Here is a 17,221-nt window from a genome sequence, read left to right on the forward strand (position 1 = left end):
ATCCTATTTCAGTGGGGACCTCAAGTCGCTGTACTGGGCAACCCTAATCTGTTAGCCTAACCCTAACCCGTTATAACTCGACTGTATCATGCTGCCATGACATACCTCTGGAACGCACCCTTTTAGGAGGGGAAAGAAATTGTGCGCATGTCCTTCCATTTTCTGTCTCGCGTTGTCTGCAGCAGGCACACCGCTCCAGCGTCATCCTGATCAGGCAACGGGTGGCAGTGACAGTGACAGTTCTCTGTGGCTACATTAGCCAGCAAGCTAGATAAAAATGGCGTTCACTTTCGCGGCCTTCTGTTACATGCTTGCGCTATTGCTTACGGCAGCCCTCATTTTCTTCGCCATTTGGCATGTAAGTACCATCCAACAAGATGGTTTAAAGACAATGGAATTTGGCCTGCTAGATAAATAGCTAGCAATGAATCGGTTGCGGCTAGGCTAGGCAGTAGGCTGTCACCGCCTATCTATATGCTAGCTAGCCAATAATTCAAAGCTAGAATGAATGGCACATACTCTGTCATTGATGTTGTGTTGCCGTAGGGTTATTTTGCAGATCTAAAATGACGAATATTTCCGTCCCATATCATATTGTTGTTAATGTGTCATGGAAGAGCGAGCAGAGGTGGCTTACACATTTGTTTCACAAATTGACAGCTTGCTAGCTTGATGGTGGCATCGACATTAGCAACTAACGCGTTAGCATCCGTATGATTAGTAGGTCATTATCTAGCTGGCTAACACTTCACCGTCTGCTGTTTCTCACTCACTGTGCATTTCAAGCATCCCATTTATGCAGTTATCGCCCTTAAAGCTAGTTAATAGTTAGTAACGAGGCCTATTCCTGTTCTTATGAACTGAGTTTAAAATATGAAGTTATGGATATGCCCATTTGTTTACCACAGATTATTAGTTATCTATATCTGGTTTGGCTCTTGAGTCCATGAAGGGTAGCTAGCTAGCTAACTTTGTATTTGGCTAGTATGTTTATCTGGATAAACTGAGGTTATTTTATGTTTATGGGTTTTATATTTGATATCAGTAACCTGCCTCTACTATCTTTTCGTTTAATTTTTACCGCCACTATTTCAGTTTTTCTAATGACTGTTGCCTCTGAAATCGAGAAAAAAATATTTATTTATACTGTGATACTTTATTATTTATACATTTTCTCTTTCCTTCCTCCAGATAATAGCATTCGATGAACTGAAGACTGATTACAAGAATCCCATTGATCAGTGTAACACATTAAATCCGGTAAGTAAGAATGTTTATATTTGCACTGGTTTACCTCTTTTGGCTCCTTTGACTGCATGCTGATTTGCTTTCTTAAATGTGTGTTCAGGATGAGTTTAATCGGCCTATTAGTCAAATGATTTAATCGGCCTATTAGTTACAATTGATTTCTCTGCACTGTTATGCTGAATTACCTGACTGTTATTAATCTAGAGTGATCTTGTCAGCTGTCAAACTCTTAACACATTTTGTTTCGTTTTTGTTTTTCTAATCTGCTTTTTTACATTTTTAACGGCATAAAGACAGTTGAAAAGGTCAAAAAGATTAAAAGAGTCAAAATTGCATTGAAGGTTTGTACCAATCTTCGATTAAAATGCCTGTTCGGTTCAGTTCAGTTTCCAGTCCGTCATTCTGCACGAGGGGAGTGTTTGCAAATGTCTTTTCAGTTAACTAATCTTAGAAGGAGAGGCCTCATTGGATTCATTCCTATTAGGATTAAGAATGCTGTAGGTCTCTGTGCCACATGGTAGCCTAAGCATAATCAGCCCAGCTGCAGTTTTTAGGATTTTTTGTCCAAGACTTTTAGACATTGACTGATTATTTGTCATCTCTTGGGCATGTAAAGTAAAATGTCAGATTCCATTCCCTTTTCTCTTTTCAGCATTTTAAGCAATGGTTATCATGTGCACAATATGCCTCAATGTTGCAATGTAGCATTACTTCCTATGTGTGCCTGCTGTAACCCTTTTAGTTCTGCATTGGTTTACTTTCTGGTATATATACCCACAATGGTTGAAGAGTATACCAGCTTGATGTGTTTGTAGGGTGCCCTAGGCTGTATAGCAAGCTATGAATTCATTCTTGAGACCTGAGAAGTTTGAAATGAAGTAAAGAATGTAAATGTGTAAAGAATGTAAGAATCACTATAAAGTGTCTTGATCAGTGGGGTTTATTGCCTTTGGGAAGGGGGATCATTTTGCATTGGTATGTGCAGTTACACATGGATGCAGGTAAATCAATGTTATTGATGATGTAGTACAGGTGTTGTTAACTGAAAAGACTTGCAAATGCTCAGAACATGCATGATTTTTTTTATTTTTATAACCTACCCTTTGTTTGCATATACTGTAGTGTTGCAATAGAGTACACTCGTAATATCCCAATAAACAAACCTTAACGATAAGCCTACTTGTGCACCACATGCCCATAATCAGATTATGTTCTGCATCAATGCTATCTTTTCCAAGAAATTTTGTTGGAAACATTTCTTAACACACTTTTTTGTTTTGAAGTTAGATATGAATACCTTTTTTATTTTTTTTAAAGTACATTTCTGTTGTGAAAGTAATACAATACAATATTTATACGAGAATAATACAGTATTGAGTAACACTTTACATTAAGGTATACTTTTGTCGGTTCGTAAAGCATTTATAATGGGCCTAGCCTCGTTTATAGATATGTTTTGGGGGGGGGGGATCAGTTATAAACAGTCATAATTTAAAGTATGTGATCATCTCTTTGTCCTGGGGTACTAAGAAGTGGCCTGCTTTTATCCTGCTTGCACTGAATCTATTCCTCTATGCACTCGGCCTTTATCTATTTTGGTGCACACAGGATTAGGCTACAGCAGGCAACCTTTTGGTACCCCCAGCACTAAACAGATAATTCAACTGTTACCATTGAGTTAACTGTTATGACTGATTCAAACATCTATAAACTGTTAACTGTCGGATTGTTTTGAGGCTTTTGAACCAGGAGAGAGAGGAGATCTTTTATTGGATTCAGTTTAATTTGTCATCACAGTTGTTGAATTACCTTTCTGAGAGCCATTTTGCAAATGTACAGTAGACATCTACACGTTGGCTTATCACCTGGGGCTCAGAACAGATGGCTGCGGAATCTTAACACTCAAGCTCAGCATTTTTAGACGTCACTGATTGGATAGTGTAGATTGTAGGAGGAGTTATCCCATGTAAAACCATGACTGCATCTACTCTTATTATTTCTGCTAAAGATGGATAATGCTTTTCACAAACCTGCAGTTTTGAATTTGCTAATATGGAGGCAACAAATTTAGACCAAACCATGGGATGGTTTACTAGCCCGTTTCTCGTCCATGGATAACTTTTAACCTTATGATCTTTTGTGATTTATTCAAATGTTACAATTTTGTAAACAGTTCAGGGCTTCAATCCCTTAATTACAACCCTGTACACCTTTACCCTACACGTCCCTCATCTTTCCATCAGTGGGCTTCTGGTCTTACCCCTCCTCTATCGAAATGCATGGCTCCCATGTGGTGACTCCATCTTGCCCCTTCCTCTTGCCCCTCCCTCTTAACGCCTACACCAGGCCTCACGCTGATACTCTGGGACAGACTGCTCGTCCACACAGCATGGTCTCCCTTCCAGTGTGTTTTTTGCCCTGACCCTGTCTGTGAGGAAGTTGGATGTAGTTGTGACACTGTAACAAATAGTGATGTCGAGATGCACACTGTTTATTAAACCAAGGTGTGGATGCAAACACCACGTCATCTCTGGTCAAATCTGTGCATGTTGCATATAGTATGTCAGTGCATGATGGGGGTATGGTATAGGTACCCTGTGAAGTCACCCTTATTGATCTGTGCCCTGCTATCCATCCTCCAGTATTGTGCAGCTGTTATGATGTAGTCTCCATAGTCTGAATTTAGTAACAGTTTTAATCAATTAAATTTGTCTTCGGGAGCGAGTTATGTCTCCTAAAAAAAAAAAAGTGTCACGATTCAATGAAATGTTGAGAAGATATTTGACTGTTTCATTATTTTCTCTGGTTGTTCCCACATCTGCTAGTCTGTACTGTATGTTCATGGTGTCCTCTGCGCTTGATGTTTTGTTGCGAAGAGGCTTTGCTTTATTGTGGGATTGAACAGTAAACATAGACTCACCAAGCACTTTATTAGGAACACTATACTAATGCTAGGTAGGGCCTCCCTTTGCTCTCAAAACAGCCTCAATTCTTCGTGGCATTGATTCCACAAGATGTTGGAAACATTCCTTTGAGATTCTGGTCCATGATGACTTGATTGCATCACGCAATTCCTGCAGATTTTTCAGGTGCACTTTCAAGCTGTGAATCTCCCGTTCTACCACATCCCAAAGGTGTTCTATTGGATTCAGATCCGGTGACTGGGAAGGCCACTGAAGAACACTGAACTCATTGTCATGTTCATGAAACCAGTTTGAGACGACTTTTGCTTTGTGACACGGTGCATTATCATGCTGGAAGTAGCCATTAGAAGATGGGTAAATTGTGGCCATGAAGGGATGCACATGGTCAGCAACAATACTCAAATAGGCTGTGGCATTGAATCGATGATTGATTGGTATTAACTGGCCCAAAGTGTGCCAAGAAAACATTCCCCACACCATTACACCACCTCCACCATGAGAAGGTGTACAGGTGTTCCTAATAATAAAGTGCTTGGTGAGTGTATTTTACACAACACGCTATGATTGTCAAGTCTTCAATCTTACTTGCCTCTTGAAAGATGCCTCTCTGGTTACATAAGTCATTCCTCGTTGACTCAGTTAGTGCCATCAGTTAATGTCAGTACATTGTCATATTAATTGTGAGTTTTAGGATGAGTACTTGTATGGTTATTTGTAGAACTAGGTGTACTTGGGTAAGTCATGAATGGCTCCTGAGAGTGTCATGTTGATGGCTAACGTGTTTCCTGTCTCCCTTCAGCTGGTGCTCCCGGAGTATCTCATCCACTGCTTCTTCTGCGTGATGTTCCTCTGTGCAGCAGAGTGGCTCACCCTCGGTCTCAACATGCCGCTGCTGGCCTACCACGTCTGGAGGTAAGTGTCAAAGCAAACTCCCCCACTCTGTTCACCTTCAATAGACTGACTCTTAACGCTTCGGGGGTTATATTTCTGCTGCAATTTTCTTCTGCATAACACCAGATTTAGTAGTACTGTACAGTAATGTTGATGGTTAATCATCATTCATTGAACACCTTGATCTCCTTGACATGGAACTCTTGGGAGATGCTCCATCTGTAGTGCTGCCTTTCATGGCAGTATCACAAAGAATTTAGGAATGTTCCATGTTCTACAATCTGTGTTCTAAATTGACTAAGCCATATTTTATGTTTCTGTACAGGTATACGAGTAGGCCAGTCATGAGTGGTCCAGGGCTCTATGACCCAACTACAATCATGAACGCAGACATCCTGGCATTTTGTCAAAAAGAAGGCTGGTGCAAACTGGCATTCTACCTCCTCTCCTTCTTCTACTATCTCTACGGGTATGTATTTATATGTATTTGTATGTATTTCCCTTTTACTGGCTGAACTTTCTTGTGTGTCTCATTTTTCAAATAATTGCAATTGAAAATAATTATTATTACACAACTTGTTAGATTTGTTCTTCATTTACCCCACTCAAGACAAAATGACAGAAAATCAACTTCTGAATTCCTCCCTGAATAATGGTTTGTCTCCTCTTCTTTTTTTCTAGGATGATCTATGTTTTGGTGAGCTCTTAAACTGGGCATAGGAGAGGAGGGATCTGCATGTAGGAGACAAAACACTTTCATTTCAGTGGCTGGAGCGGAAACTGGACCTGCTGAAGACCACCTTTCTGCAGCACACAATACAGTTTCAAGAGGATGAACTCTCAACCCCCACACAGTGCAGAGTGTCATTTTGGAAACATTTATCCCTTTTAAAAGATATCTTGGTCGCAGCTGTCCTTTCATAGTTCTTCAGTTCTTACACTATAAATGCTTATGAGAGGAAGAACCACAGGCCTGGACTCTTTTTCTTTCTTATTTCATTATCATTATGTGATGATTTGATGCTTTAAGTTGAAATAAAAGTTTTTCATCTTTTTTCCCCACTTTGATATGTTTACAATATAGAACAGACATTCTGTTAGTGTGCATCGTCAGTTAGATTCAGAGCTGTTATGTTTAACTAATAATTGATTGACTGTATTAGCATATTTTGATGGGAAATAGATGCCATGCTTTTAAAAATTTGCTTTTTTTGTATGCCATGGAATTGAATTTAGTTGATTATTTTATTGACTTAGATTTTCTTGATTGGACACAAAGGGGTCATTGTTTAGTATTTGATCTGAAAAGGTTAGTTTAAGGTTGAATGCATGAACAGTGACAGAGGACTGGGACAATCAGTATGGTTGTCAAAGGATATCTTAAAATAGTTGATACAGTTTGCTGTGCTTTTTAAAGACCAATCTGACGTCTTATTCTACTCTGGAAGACCTTGTTACCTGCTTCGTGAAATATTTCCTTTTTTATCACATTCGTAATATTTGATATGGCTCTACAGAAATCCCATGTAGAAATGTCTTAGATGTATGTGATCATGAATTGTCTTAGAAACCCGTTTAATAACTGAAAAGAACAGTGGGTTTGGTTTATTAATTTTGTCTTGAACTGCAATTGGTTTTATTTTATTTACTCCAATATTGGTCACCCAAGGCCCTACACTATCAAGCTGTCCCCCAATGTTTATTTATTTTAGATTTAAAGAGGATTTTACTAAGATAATCCACACTCCTATTACAGTGTTTTAACTATTGTTTGAAATGTCTGATTGAGAATGGAAGTTGCCGGAGCAGTGATGCATTGTTTTTATCTTCACCAAAACTTGCAGGTTTATCAGTTTAGTTTTTTCCAAATGCTAGATTTTGGGGACAACGCTTTCTTAAAAAAAATAAAGAATATTGTTATCCCTAAATCTTTCCTGTATCTATTGCCAATTTTTCATACCTATATAATTATCAGGGAAAGGGATGAAAATGTGTTATACATTTTGTTTGATTTCAATGTATTACTGATAGATAATTAGCTTAGATTTCAACAAGTCACAACTCATGAGTGGCATCTTGAGTTGATATGAATCCAAATAAACCCATCCCAATTTTCTCTTGTGTACTAGAATATTTATGTAAACTGAAGGGGTATACCTTTGAAAATAAAATATTACATTTAAAATCACTGACAATAAATAAATAAAATATTTATAACAATCCCTTTTGAAGCCAATGTAACATGAATATTACTTTAAAGATAATTTAGTTTATTAGATTCAGCATACAGGTTGACAATTATGCGCTTCATGTCTGAAAAAGCAATATATTATGTCCAAACATACTTTTAAAGTGCTATTAGAGAAAACAATCTCAGACATAATGATAAAGACAATCAAACAAATCATTTGAGAAAAATCACTACAACTTGAAAGAGATGTTATCCACTGAGCTCCTCTTCAGAGGGGAAACTTATCACCGAGACACAGATCGCTCTGTTGAGACAGCTTTGGTTTCTTGATAGGCTGAAAACCTTTCCCGAAACTCATGCAGGAAGTTGTATTGCTGTAGAAGGAAAAGGGAGAAAATCAGCAACATGCATATCAATAAGGTTACAATCCTGATATGGCAATACTCCTGTATATAATGATGGGACAAGCAAAAATCTCACCTTGACTGTTTGTATTGCTCCAACCCCTCTATGCTCCCGGAGGATTTCAATGGCTTTGTTTGGAGTCATGGAGACAGACAGCTGGAGCAGCAGACATGCAGCAACTGTGAGAGAGGCACATCCATTTAGAATCATGCCAAAGATTGGGAAATGTATTTTTCAAAAACAAATGAAAAGTTTAATAATTCTTACTTAATCCAGAACGACCCAGGCCTCCATAACAACTAGGAGGGTGTAGGGAGGCACAAAAACATTACAACCATGTAGCATATGTTGGTACGGTCATACTTGGTCTGGCAAGGTTGCATGAGCAACATGATATGATACTATTGCTATGCTCTGTTTCTACTCACTGGATTACTGTCCTTCTACTGTTCTGGAGATTGAACTGCAGTCCCTCAAGTATCTGGCAACACTGTTCCAGCTCAGGGGTACCCCCGTCTGAGAAGGGCATATGATGCACTCTGAAGCCTTGCTGCCGGTAGGTTTCCAAAAGGCTGGGAACCCGGTACTTATGAAGTTCACCTCTCGTACAGAACACAAATACATCTTCCACACCCTGGTCCTGAAGTTCTCCTGACATGAAATAATGTCAACAGCATTAGTTTCTTTGAATCCAAGATTAAGAGGACATCCAAGGTAATGGTGGTTCAGTGCTGAACAAGCACATAGTCCCTTTTTTGATTAATAACTAACAAAGCCCAACAAGGACAACATTCCACAAGCAATACAGACTCACATAATAGTAATAATCCCCATGAGAGATAATGAGATTTCAGTCAGAATAAAAGAGGTCATCCTACCCACATCTCTCTGCAGATTCCTCCTGACATCTTTAAATTTGCATCCTACAGTCAGACCAAAGAGACTTTTTTATTAGGGATATGATCAATTACAGCAACAACAAAAACAAATCACAGGACATAAATCCAATACTTTTCACATTACCTGGCAATGGACATATACCAAGAAACTGGGAGCACTCCACGACTGACAAGGGTAACCTTTAAGGGAAATACAACAAGTAACATTCACAATTGCAGTTCTCAGAGGCTCACATAAGCACAATGATTGTGAGCACCTTTTGGAGCATTCTTTCAATAACAACTATTTGTGTCTTTGCGACATGTAGGTGTGAGGGTCTGCTTCAGTGAACTGATGTGTAGTGAGATGTAGTGTGTACACTCCCGGCAAAATAAACCTGAAATGTGACATTTTATTTTAGGGCGTACTGAGACAGCAACTTCAAATATAACGTCACATACAACATATGATAACAAAACAAAAGACTGTCTAGACTCGTGACACAAGAAAATTAATCAGGCCAACTTGCAATTATAAATCTTTTTTTTTAAAAACATTCTCCAATAAACCAGTGACCTTTGTTCTGGTCAAACGACTGATTCTACTTGCCAGGAGATCTGGAACGGTGTCAACTGCTCCTCCCCTACATCTTCTTCATCAGATGACGAATCAAACTCGCTTGTCCTCATTACTTCTGTCTGAAGTCGGATTGGGAACTTAAAGGCATAAGAGACATCTGAATGACAGTGAACATGATAATTTATACATTCAAACAAAGAAATGGATAGACTGACCACAACCTAGCCCCATCTGAAACTGTATTACTGTTCTGGCTGAAATTGATCATTGCCATAATGGTAACCTGATCGACCACAACAGCTACTGACCAGATACTAGCTACCCTATCATGTCTCAGAGTCAGGTGCTAGCTAGTAAACTAGAAAGCTAGCTCACTCAAACACTCCTGACGTTTTTGGTTTAAATCGCAAAGCAAAGACAATTCGCGAAGTTAAATTGAGAAGTTGATATATATGGCAAACCTATTCGAAGACGAGGAACCTTTCTTACCCAAAAAACACCATGCACCTCTTTCCAAACCACTCTGTTGACAGATATCTAGTAGCTAGCTAGTGAGCTTCGATTTAAAAACTCACATTAGCCCTCAAACCAATGACATCCAAGCTCTGTATTCAGACACGCCCCACACACTTGAGTGCACGCGATTTGTTCCCCCGAAGACTCCAGCGTTGCACCGACAGGGGTGGAGTTAACTTTCGATGTGTCTCGAGCATGGTTCGCGATCCGAATCACCAGACCGGGCAACCTAAATCGTGCTCACCTCCAAATGAAAGTATGTATTATGAAAAATCAAACAGTGTTCAGAAGTATACGCGCGAGAATGAACATGACTTTTCCAATAGTTTTTATCCACATCACAAGAATAAGTGCAACCAGGAAATAAAAACGTTTTCATACATACTTATAGATGTATAAAACATAATGCATACATACATAATTATTATACATAAATAATGATAAATAATGAATACAATAAATTAATCACATCAAATAAACAAATAATACATAATACAAATTGTATAATAAATACATAATAATTAAATTGCACATAGAAGTCAAATACATAATGCGGTATTTCTAACGCTAATGCATGCCTCTTTATTTGCGGATTGCTCATCTTGCACTGACGTGCCCAGGAGAGAGCAGCGCTATCATATGTCTGGTCTGTCCGCTCTCAAATGCTCTGTGCTCATTCTCAATTAGGCTCCACTAGCCGCCACAAGTACAGCGCCATGAATTAAATAATAGTTTTTGCTCAAAGACGAGAGTATTTTGGATCCAAGAGTGTTCGATGCTTTGGATTTTTATATGCGATGTGTCCTGATGAGTGGAACTGCAGCGGGAAATGTAAAACAAAGGCAGAAGATTTTTAAGGTAAATCACCTTTTATTTTGACATTTTCTAATCTCTCCTATATAGCCTGTATTTATCATCATCATATGTGACACATGTAACACAAAAAGTAATTCATATTCAATAATAATTAATAATGTAAAACATGCTTTCATAAAACTTTTTTTTCTTCTCAAGTTAATAACCCATCCATTAATTGTTTAATATTTCGAGAGTAATAATTTAAGCAGGTTATTATACAATATCAGTAATTTGGTGTATCAATTGTTATGTTAAAATATGGTTTAGCTGATATGTCCTTCTCCTTATGTTGCCTAGGCTTATAAGGAGGTACTTTGGCTACTCCAGTCATTTCCCCTGCAGTGTTGAGCTCTTTGGCTGGCTTGTCACTTCCCTCACCAGGGGATTGCTGGCAGGGGCAACGCTTGTTCAGGTACTGTACACAGACACAGGCTATACACAGACAGAGTTATAAGTATCCATATTGAATCCATACCAAATTTATATTTATTTTAATACACGTTTGCACATTTTCCTTCCTTGAAACTAGGCCTTAAAGGTCAGGAGATACCATTAATTAAATAATGGGATAGTTTATAGGCACAATCTGATGAAAGCCAAAACTGTGTATGTGTTTTACATATGCTTTTTATTCTCACTGGTTAGGAAGAGGTTAATGATTCACAATGACTACAGTGCAGAGAAAAAGGAGGTTAACATCCTCCCTTTGTCACTATTGTGTCCCTGATATTCAATCTGGTCCAATTTTGGAGGGTAGAAAGAAATCCCAGGGGCACATGCCTCTCTAGACATGGAATAAAAACTCTCAGATCTCAAATGCAGCAAGGCAATGAATTACACATGATCAGAAACTATCACTGTGTATATGTCTGTATGTTCCTCGGTGTGTGTGTGTGTGTTTACAAATAGACATGTTTGTGTTCTTCCAGCAGAGGTCATGAAGCCTCAAGAGGGAGAGCTAGTCAGTGAAATCTCTAAGGTACACCTATTCCCTCACTAGTCTGAAGTGCCACTGTGTGTCCCAATAGCCCAGGTCTAGAACCAGCCTCTCTGTTATCTCCTCAGCTCCAGGGCATGGTTTTAGAGCTGAAGGCCGGGTTCTCAAGTGCCCTGCTTGAGCTGAGCCAAATCCAGCACGGAGACACTGATCTCAGGGAGGAGCTGGGAGACAACAGGCGTCGATGTGAGAAAAAGGCCCTTCACCTGGAGGCCCTGGTTCAGTCCCTAAGGGTGAGAAAGCATGCTACTTCAGAGACATGGGTTGGTTAATTTAGTAAGAGATGCTCTGAGCAGTTGTAGTAATGTTCAGTATATCACATACTGCAAGTGATTCTGTTGCAAGGGCAGAGACTATGGATCGATGACCTTGAATATTTACACTTCTTGTAAACATGATAAAGATGTAGGAAATAATTCATATTAAAGATTTTCAACCCTACAGGACGAGCTTGGAGAAATGCGTTGTCAGATCTTGCAACAAATCTGTGGCAACAGACAGAGGTCTCAGCAGGATTTAAAGGAGACACAGTTAGCTGGGGACAGGGTCCCCGGCTCTATCCCACTGCAGAGAGAAAGGTAGAAACATACATAAAAGTAGCCCAAAAACTGTGTCGTTCTGATCACCATGCTTGCTATTTGAGGGACAATTACACACTTAGGCTGATGGATGTTTCTTAATCATTTGGCAGTGACTCAGGGCCTGCCAATGGAAGAGGCCATTGTGGATGTGTTGCCAGCTCCTCATCCTCTTCTCCAAGGGGCAGGGTCCTCCTCCACTGCTACCTGCAGGGTCTCAAAGCAGGGTTATGTGAAGAGACAGGTGGGCCCTGACTATTGAAATCACCCCCTTTTTGTATAGCCATATATTATATCTTATTTTGACCCGTTTTCTTTACTTTCCTTTGTTAACTTCATGCATTTTGTTTCTTCTCTAAAATAGATGAAAGACATCAGAGGACGATACAGCTTCTCCACTCGGAATGGGAATATGTGTCAATCTTAAACCAGCTCTATGACAAATACAAAACACCTACACTTCGAATGAACTTTGAACCATAGTAAGCAACATTTACCCAACCTTAACCATGCTATTGTGCCGCTTTTGTCCGGTTCCAACTGTGATTCTAATGGCACTTTCGTTTCGTTTTGTTTTCTAGTCAGACTTTCCTGACGTTTGTGGAGCAGCTGTTACAGCGCCATCTTCTGTTCAGGAACACACTGGAGGAGCGACTATCTGCTGAACATTGGAAATGTCTTGTGGGGGACATTTTTGTGCAGCTCATTGGCCATAACGATGTAACTAGACCTTAGTTACTAACCCTAACCCATCGTATTGGTCACACTGTCACTTAATTTCAGTGATGATAACTTAAACATCCTCATATTTGTTTCCCCCAGTCATCTTTTTCAGACATGTACCATGGATACACAACAACCCTGACAACATTCCTTTCATTAGAGTTCAACAGAATTCAGATCTCTGAGAAAATGCACAATATGCAGGTATGGCTGTATTTTCATATATTCATTCATCATTATTCCTTCATATATATAAATTGTGGCCATGAAGGGATGCACATGGTCAGCAACAATACTCAAATAGGCTGTGGCATTCAAGTGATGATTGATTGGTATTAACGGGCCCAAAGTGTGCCAAGAAAACATTCCACACACCATTACACCACCTCCACCATGAGAAGGTGTACAGGTGTTTCGTGCTTGGTGAGTGTATATCTCTATATATTCATATCAATGCTTGTAATGTGCATTATTGTTTGGATACCTGCACATGTTCTATATGCAACATCTTTTTTTTCTTTTTTCACTCATACAGAGCTTTCAGGTGGAAAAGGAGGAATTAAAACTGCTCTCTCTGCTGTTAGCACCTGTCTCTCGGATTCACAGCTACCTAACCCATATTCAGGTGGGTCCCCATCCTCACACTCAATGGGCCGGTTTCACAGACGTGCTTAAGCCTCGTCCCAGACTAAAATACCTGTTTGAGCTGTCTGAACTCAAAGCGACTTGCACAGACTTATCTTAAAATAGTTGTAGATTTAGCCTGTTTTGGATTAAACGAAGCCGATTGCAAGAGGGAGGATTAGAGCTACTCTCGGACTAAACTGAAGCTAGTTTAACTTGTACACAATGGGCCGGTTTCACAGATAAGGCTTAAGCCTTGACTAATTCACACTTTCAATGGCAAATTGCCACTGAGGATGCTTTTTAGTCTAGGACTAGGCTTAAGCCTTGTCTGTGAAACCAGCCCATTAAGGCTTACTCCTGGCTTAATCTAAGCCCTGTCTGTGAAACTGGCCCTATAAGTAGTATCTTCCAAAAAGATTCAATGACTGGTACTGCTCCATCTCAGTCATGCATACTGCAAATTATATGTAGGGCAACTTCACCCATTTACAATGTCATCAGATGATAATACTGTATGTAGGACTATATCTGACAGGATTTCTGAAATACTTTCTTCCTAGAATCTGTTACAGTGGACAACCCGAGAGCATCCAGACTGTAGCCTGCTTCAGGGGAGTGAGAGGGTGCTGAGGGACATTTTGTCCCGGTGTCATGTGATCCTGGAGGAGGATGTGCGATGGGGAGATGGAGGAGCAGCTGGGCCAATGTAAGATCAAATATGAGCTCTTTTCTTCAGACAATAGGCCATAACAGTTCAGAAACCAGAATAGTCCAATAGTCCAAACCAGTTAAATAAACACCTGAATGAGCTTGATACGCATTTTTAGAATATCCTCATAAGAGCAAAATCACCTGGGCTTTAGGAAATTCCATAAATGGACAATGGCTGTTTTTAGACCCTAAACAAAACAAGTATGGAGTATTTATTCTTCCTTTCAGTGGCAGCTGCTCTGCATGTATCCCCCCTGCCAAGTGCTGTCCTCGAAGCCAACTCTGCCATGCCAGGGACAATCAGCCTCAGAGGGAGGAGTCCCATGTTGCTGTTCAACGGTGAGTGTCGCCCCCTGCTGGACAGGGAGGACACAAACATCCGCATTACAACCTATAGACATGCCTACTTTCATTGGGGCCTGAACAAACATACCTTTGTTCATGTACATTGTCATATGTTGTCATTCCATCTTGTAGGGAGGGGCTCTTGGTAACCCAGTCTTGCTGTACATTTGGCTGTCAGCTTCTAGTGTTGGAATCTTAGGCTCTTATTGCGCTTAACCATTTTAAGATAGCTGTCCCCCATCTTTTCGTAGAGAGGAACAGCAGCTTGTCAACCTGTCAAATGGTGCAAGTGGCAGCCATGCGGTGCATTTTGGCTGTTGGCCTCCCAGCTCAGTGAGGAGAAAGAGCTGCATCAGGGCCAGGACCATTCAGTCCCATCCAGGTCTTCTGCATGACTGTGGTTTTGTATACAATGGGAACACGAGCTGCCTCCTCAACCCTGCTGCTCAAGGATGGGGTGACATGACCACTGACTCAGGACAAGGCACCTCTAGCCAGACGATTGGGAAGAGGACGCCTGGCTATCAGACACCCCACATGCCCAGGAGCCTGGAGGACTGTGACACCGACCCAGAGGACCTTGGAGACACCTCTGTGTTTGATTACTCCTCTGTGACCACGTGCAGTCCTGACGAAAACCTCCAGATGGGGCTGGAAGGCAGCAACAGTGGTGACGAGGAGGAGGAGGAAGACAGTCAAGTGCCTGTCCTTTTGAAACCCTCATACACACAGCCGCAGCTGAGCGATCTGCCCAGAGAACGCACTGTATGTCTAAGGTGGCAGATACCCAGGATAGCCCCACGGCCCACCCCACGAGACACCTCAGCCCAGTGCATGGCGGGGCAGGCCCCGGGACCAGTAGGCCCATACGGACAGAGGGTCGTCAGCATTAGAAAAGGCTCCCCTCCACTCCTTCCCAACAGTGCCTTCCGGCCCATCTGGGATGAGCCCTTAAAGCAGGTCTTTATTAATTTAACCCATTGGATTACTGATCACTATCCTTAATTTACTGCTCTACCCGTTGAATGTTACTGTTTTCACCGTTACATGTTACTGATCTCGTGGTTTTTATTCTTCCAAAATCTGTCTAACTCTGTTTACTTACTATGTAATAAACTAGGGAGACGCAGCTATAAAGGAAAATGCACAAGGTTTCATACCTATTCAAGCCACTGAGAGGCAGGTCTTTCCCAACTTCAAGCAGAACAGAGAAAACCCAAGGTAAGGGACTGGAGTGGCTTCATTTCTTCAGCATGCCTAGAACCCAGTTTTCATACAGAGCCAGAGAGGGATATACATCTACTCTAAATGAGTGTCTTTGTCCTCTAGGTCGGTGAAGGAGGTTTCCTTGTTTCAAGCTCAGCAGAGAGGCGGCCAGGCAGGTGCCATGAGGGGTGCCAATGTGTGGGACGAGAGCGAGGACAGTGAGGGACCCTGCAGCACAGTGTGAGAGAGAGAGAAAGACCATCTCTAAGGCCACCCACCTCAGATACCAGCCAGGAGGACCTGCCACAACACAACCATCCCAGCAACAGCACAACAAGGGCTCTTCTGGAGAGTGGATTCTAAAACCCCTGCAATAAGAACACTAGAACACCATCTGATATTCTCCATCTGTGCATCGGTCACACCAAAACTGCAGCCATAGAAGAATAATAAGACAGAAAAATGTGTGATTAAGTACAAAATAAGACTGGGTGATTTATTAATCTCATCAAGACCATTAATACAAAGCACAGTTAAAAGGCCACACACCATCAAATAAACCAACTGCTGGATCAAGCTATTACAGTGCCATAGATAGAGGGATCTAATCTGGGTTACTCTGTAGGATTGAGGATTAAAAGAAAACTCTGCAAAAAACACCAATACTGACTTAATGGAAACCATGTTGAACAGGGGGAACAGTGGCGCTGTGAGCAAGGACAGGATGACATCACAGAGGATGTCAGAATTCTATAAGGCTAGATGCCGTCTCCGTGGCCATCTGTATAGGGGTCCGCAGAGACGCCTCTGGGTGTTCATGTGTGTCACTTGTGTGTATGGGCTATGGAGGTGAAGGGGAGAGTTGGAGTGGTACACTATGGTGTGTTTGCTGTCCTGATTCATGAAGAAAGTGAGTTTAACAGTAGCATAGGACCATTGCAATTAGGCATTGCATTAACAAACATGACCTATATCACTGTGGCTCTTTAACAGTACAGCCTAAAGTGCACAAAGTGTGTTCTCAGAAAATGTCCAATTCTTCACTAAGCTCATCATGTAATTTATTTTATATATATATATATATATATATATATATATATATATATATATATATATATATATATATATATATATTATACACCCACACATACACTCAAACCTTAATGCAATTTCAAACTCTGTTTAATAAGAGTATTAGCGTCCGAAAGTCTTTGAAAACGAGACCCATCAAAAGGCAATTAGTAGGATGTACAAAGTGAAGCACACTTCTTACTAAGTGCTTGGCATGTTGAACTGTATATTTTCATTCCTTTAAAACACCTGGGGGGGAGAGAGAGAGATACATGTCTTTTCTCTGATAACATTCCCAGTTTAAACTGGGGGATTGTCTGTAAGTAAGTTAGTGACAGTGACCTGTTTTATCTGACTGTAGCAGCACTGGGATTGTTAGGCAATATTTGACCAAACAGATGCAGAGGAGGGTATAATACAACAGAGAAGTCACTTTATACAAATTATTTAGTTAGTGTATACATGTTATATA

General features: G+C 40.5%; 2 protein-coding genes across 3 annotated transcripts; one reads left to right on the forward strand and one right to left on the reverse strand.

The window, feature by feature from the left end:
- Nucleotides 1-211: 211 nt before the first annotated feature.
- On the forward strand, nt 212-7,179 carry cnih1 (cornichon family member 1). Its single transcript, XM_083683638.1, has 5 exons — nt 212-358; nt 1,192-1,260; nt 4,972-5,084; nt 5,389-5,532; nt 5,745-7,179. Exons 1-5 carry the CDS (start codon nt 278-280, stop codon nt 5,770-5,772), a joined length of 435 nt encoding a protein of 144 aa, XP_083539764.1. The 5' UTR covers nt 212-277; the 3' UTR covers nt 5,773-7,179.
- A 172-nt stretch (nt 7,180-7,351) lies between these two features.
- cdkn3 (cyclin dependent kinase inhibitor 3) lies at nt 7,352-9,676 on the reverse strand. Of its 2 annotated transcripts, none has more exons than XM_083683637.1 (8): nt 9,607-9,676; nt 9,148-9,254; nt 8,683-8,738; nt 8,542-8,582; nt 8,088-8,299; nt 7,927-7,958; nt 7,735-7,838; nt 7,352-7,628 (listed from the first exon to the last, which is right to left on the reverse strand). In XM_083683637.1, the coding sequence occupies exons 2-8, from the start codon at nt 9,225-9,227 to the stop codon at nt 7,539-7,541; spliced, it is 615 nt and encodes a 204-aa protein (XP_083539763.1). In that variant the 5' UTR covers nt 9,228-9,254; nt 9,607-9,676; the 3' UTR covers nt 7,352-7,538. The 2 variants fall into 2 exon arrangements, with proteins under 2 accessions (XP_083539763.1, XP_083539762.1); XM_083683636.1 differs by having other exon boundaries at nt 8,088-8,310; nt 8,538-8,582.
- Between the last annotated feature and the right edge of the window lie 7,545 nt (nt 9,677-17,221).

This window comes from Argentina silus (assembly GCF_951799395.1).
Source record: "Argentina silus genome assembly, chromosome: 13".
In the NCBI taxonomy this organism is placed as follows: domain Eukaryota; kingdom Metazoa; phylum Chordata; class Actinopteri; order Argentiniformes; family Argentinidae; genus Argentina; species Argentina silus.

Coding starts and splice junctions, on each gene's coding strand:
- cnih1 (XM_083683638.1), top strand. CDS start 278: ATGGCGTTCACTTTCGCGGCCTTCTGTTACATGCTTGCGCTATTGCTT. Junction 1,261..4,971: donor AGTGTAACACATTAAATCCG/GTAAGTAAGAAT, acceptor GTCTCCCTTCAG/CTGGTGCTCCCGGAGTATCT. Junction 5,085..5,388: donor CTGGCCTACCACGTCTGGAG/GTAAGTGTCAAA, acceptor GTTTCTGTACAG/GTATACGAGTAGGCCAGTCA.
- cdkn3 (XM_083683636.1), bottom strand. CDS start 9,227: ATGAGGACAAGCGAGTTTGATTCGTCATCTGATGAAGAAGATGTAGGG. Junction 8,739..9,147: donor ACACCGTTCCAGATCTCCTG/GCAAGTAGAATC, acceptor TTTCCCTTAAAG/GTTACCCTTGTCAGTCGTGG. Junction 7,839..7,926: donor CCTGGGTCGTTCTGGATTAA/GTAAGAATTATT, acceptor CCTCTCTCACAG/TTGCTGCATGTCTGCTGCTC.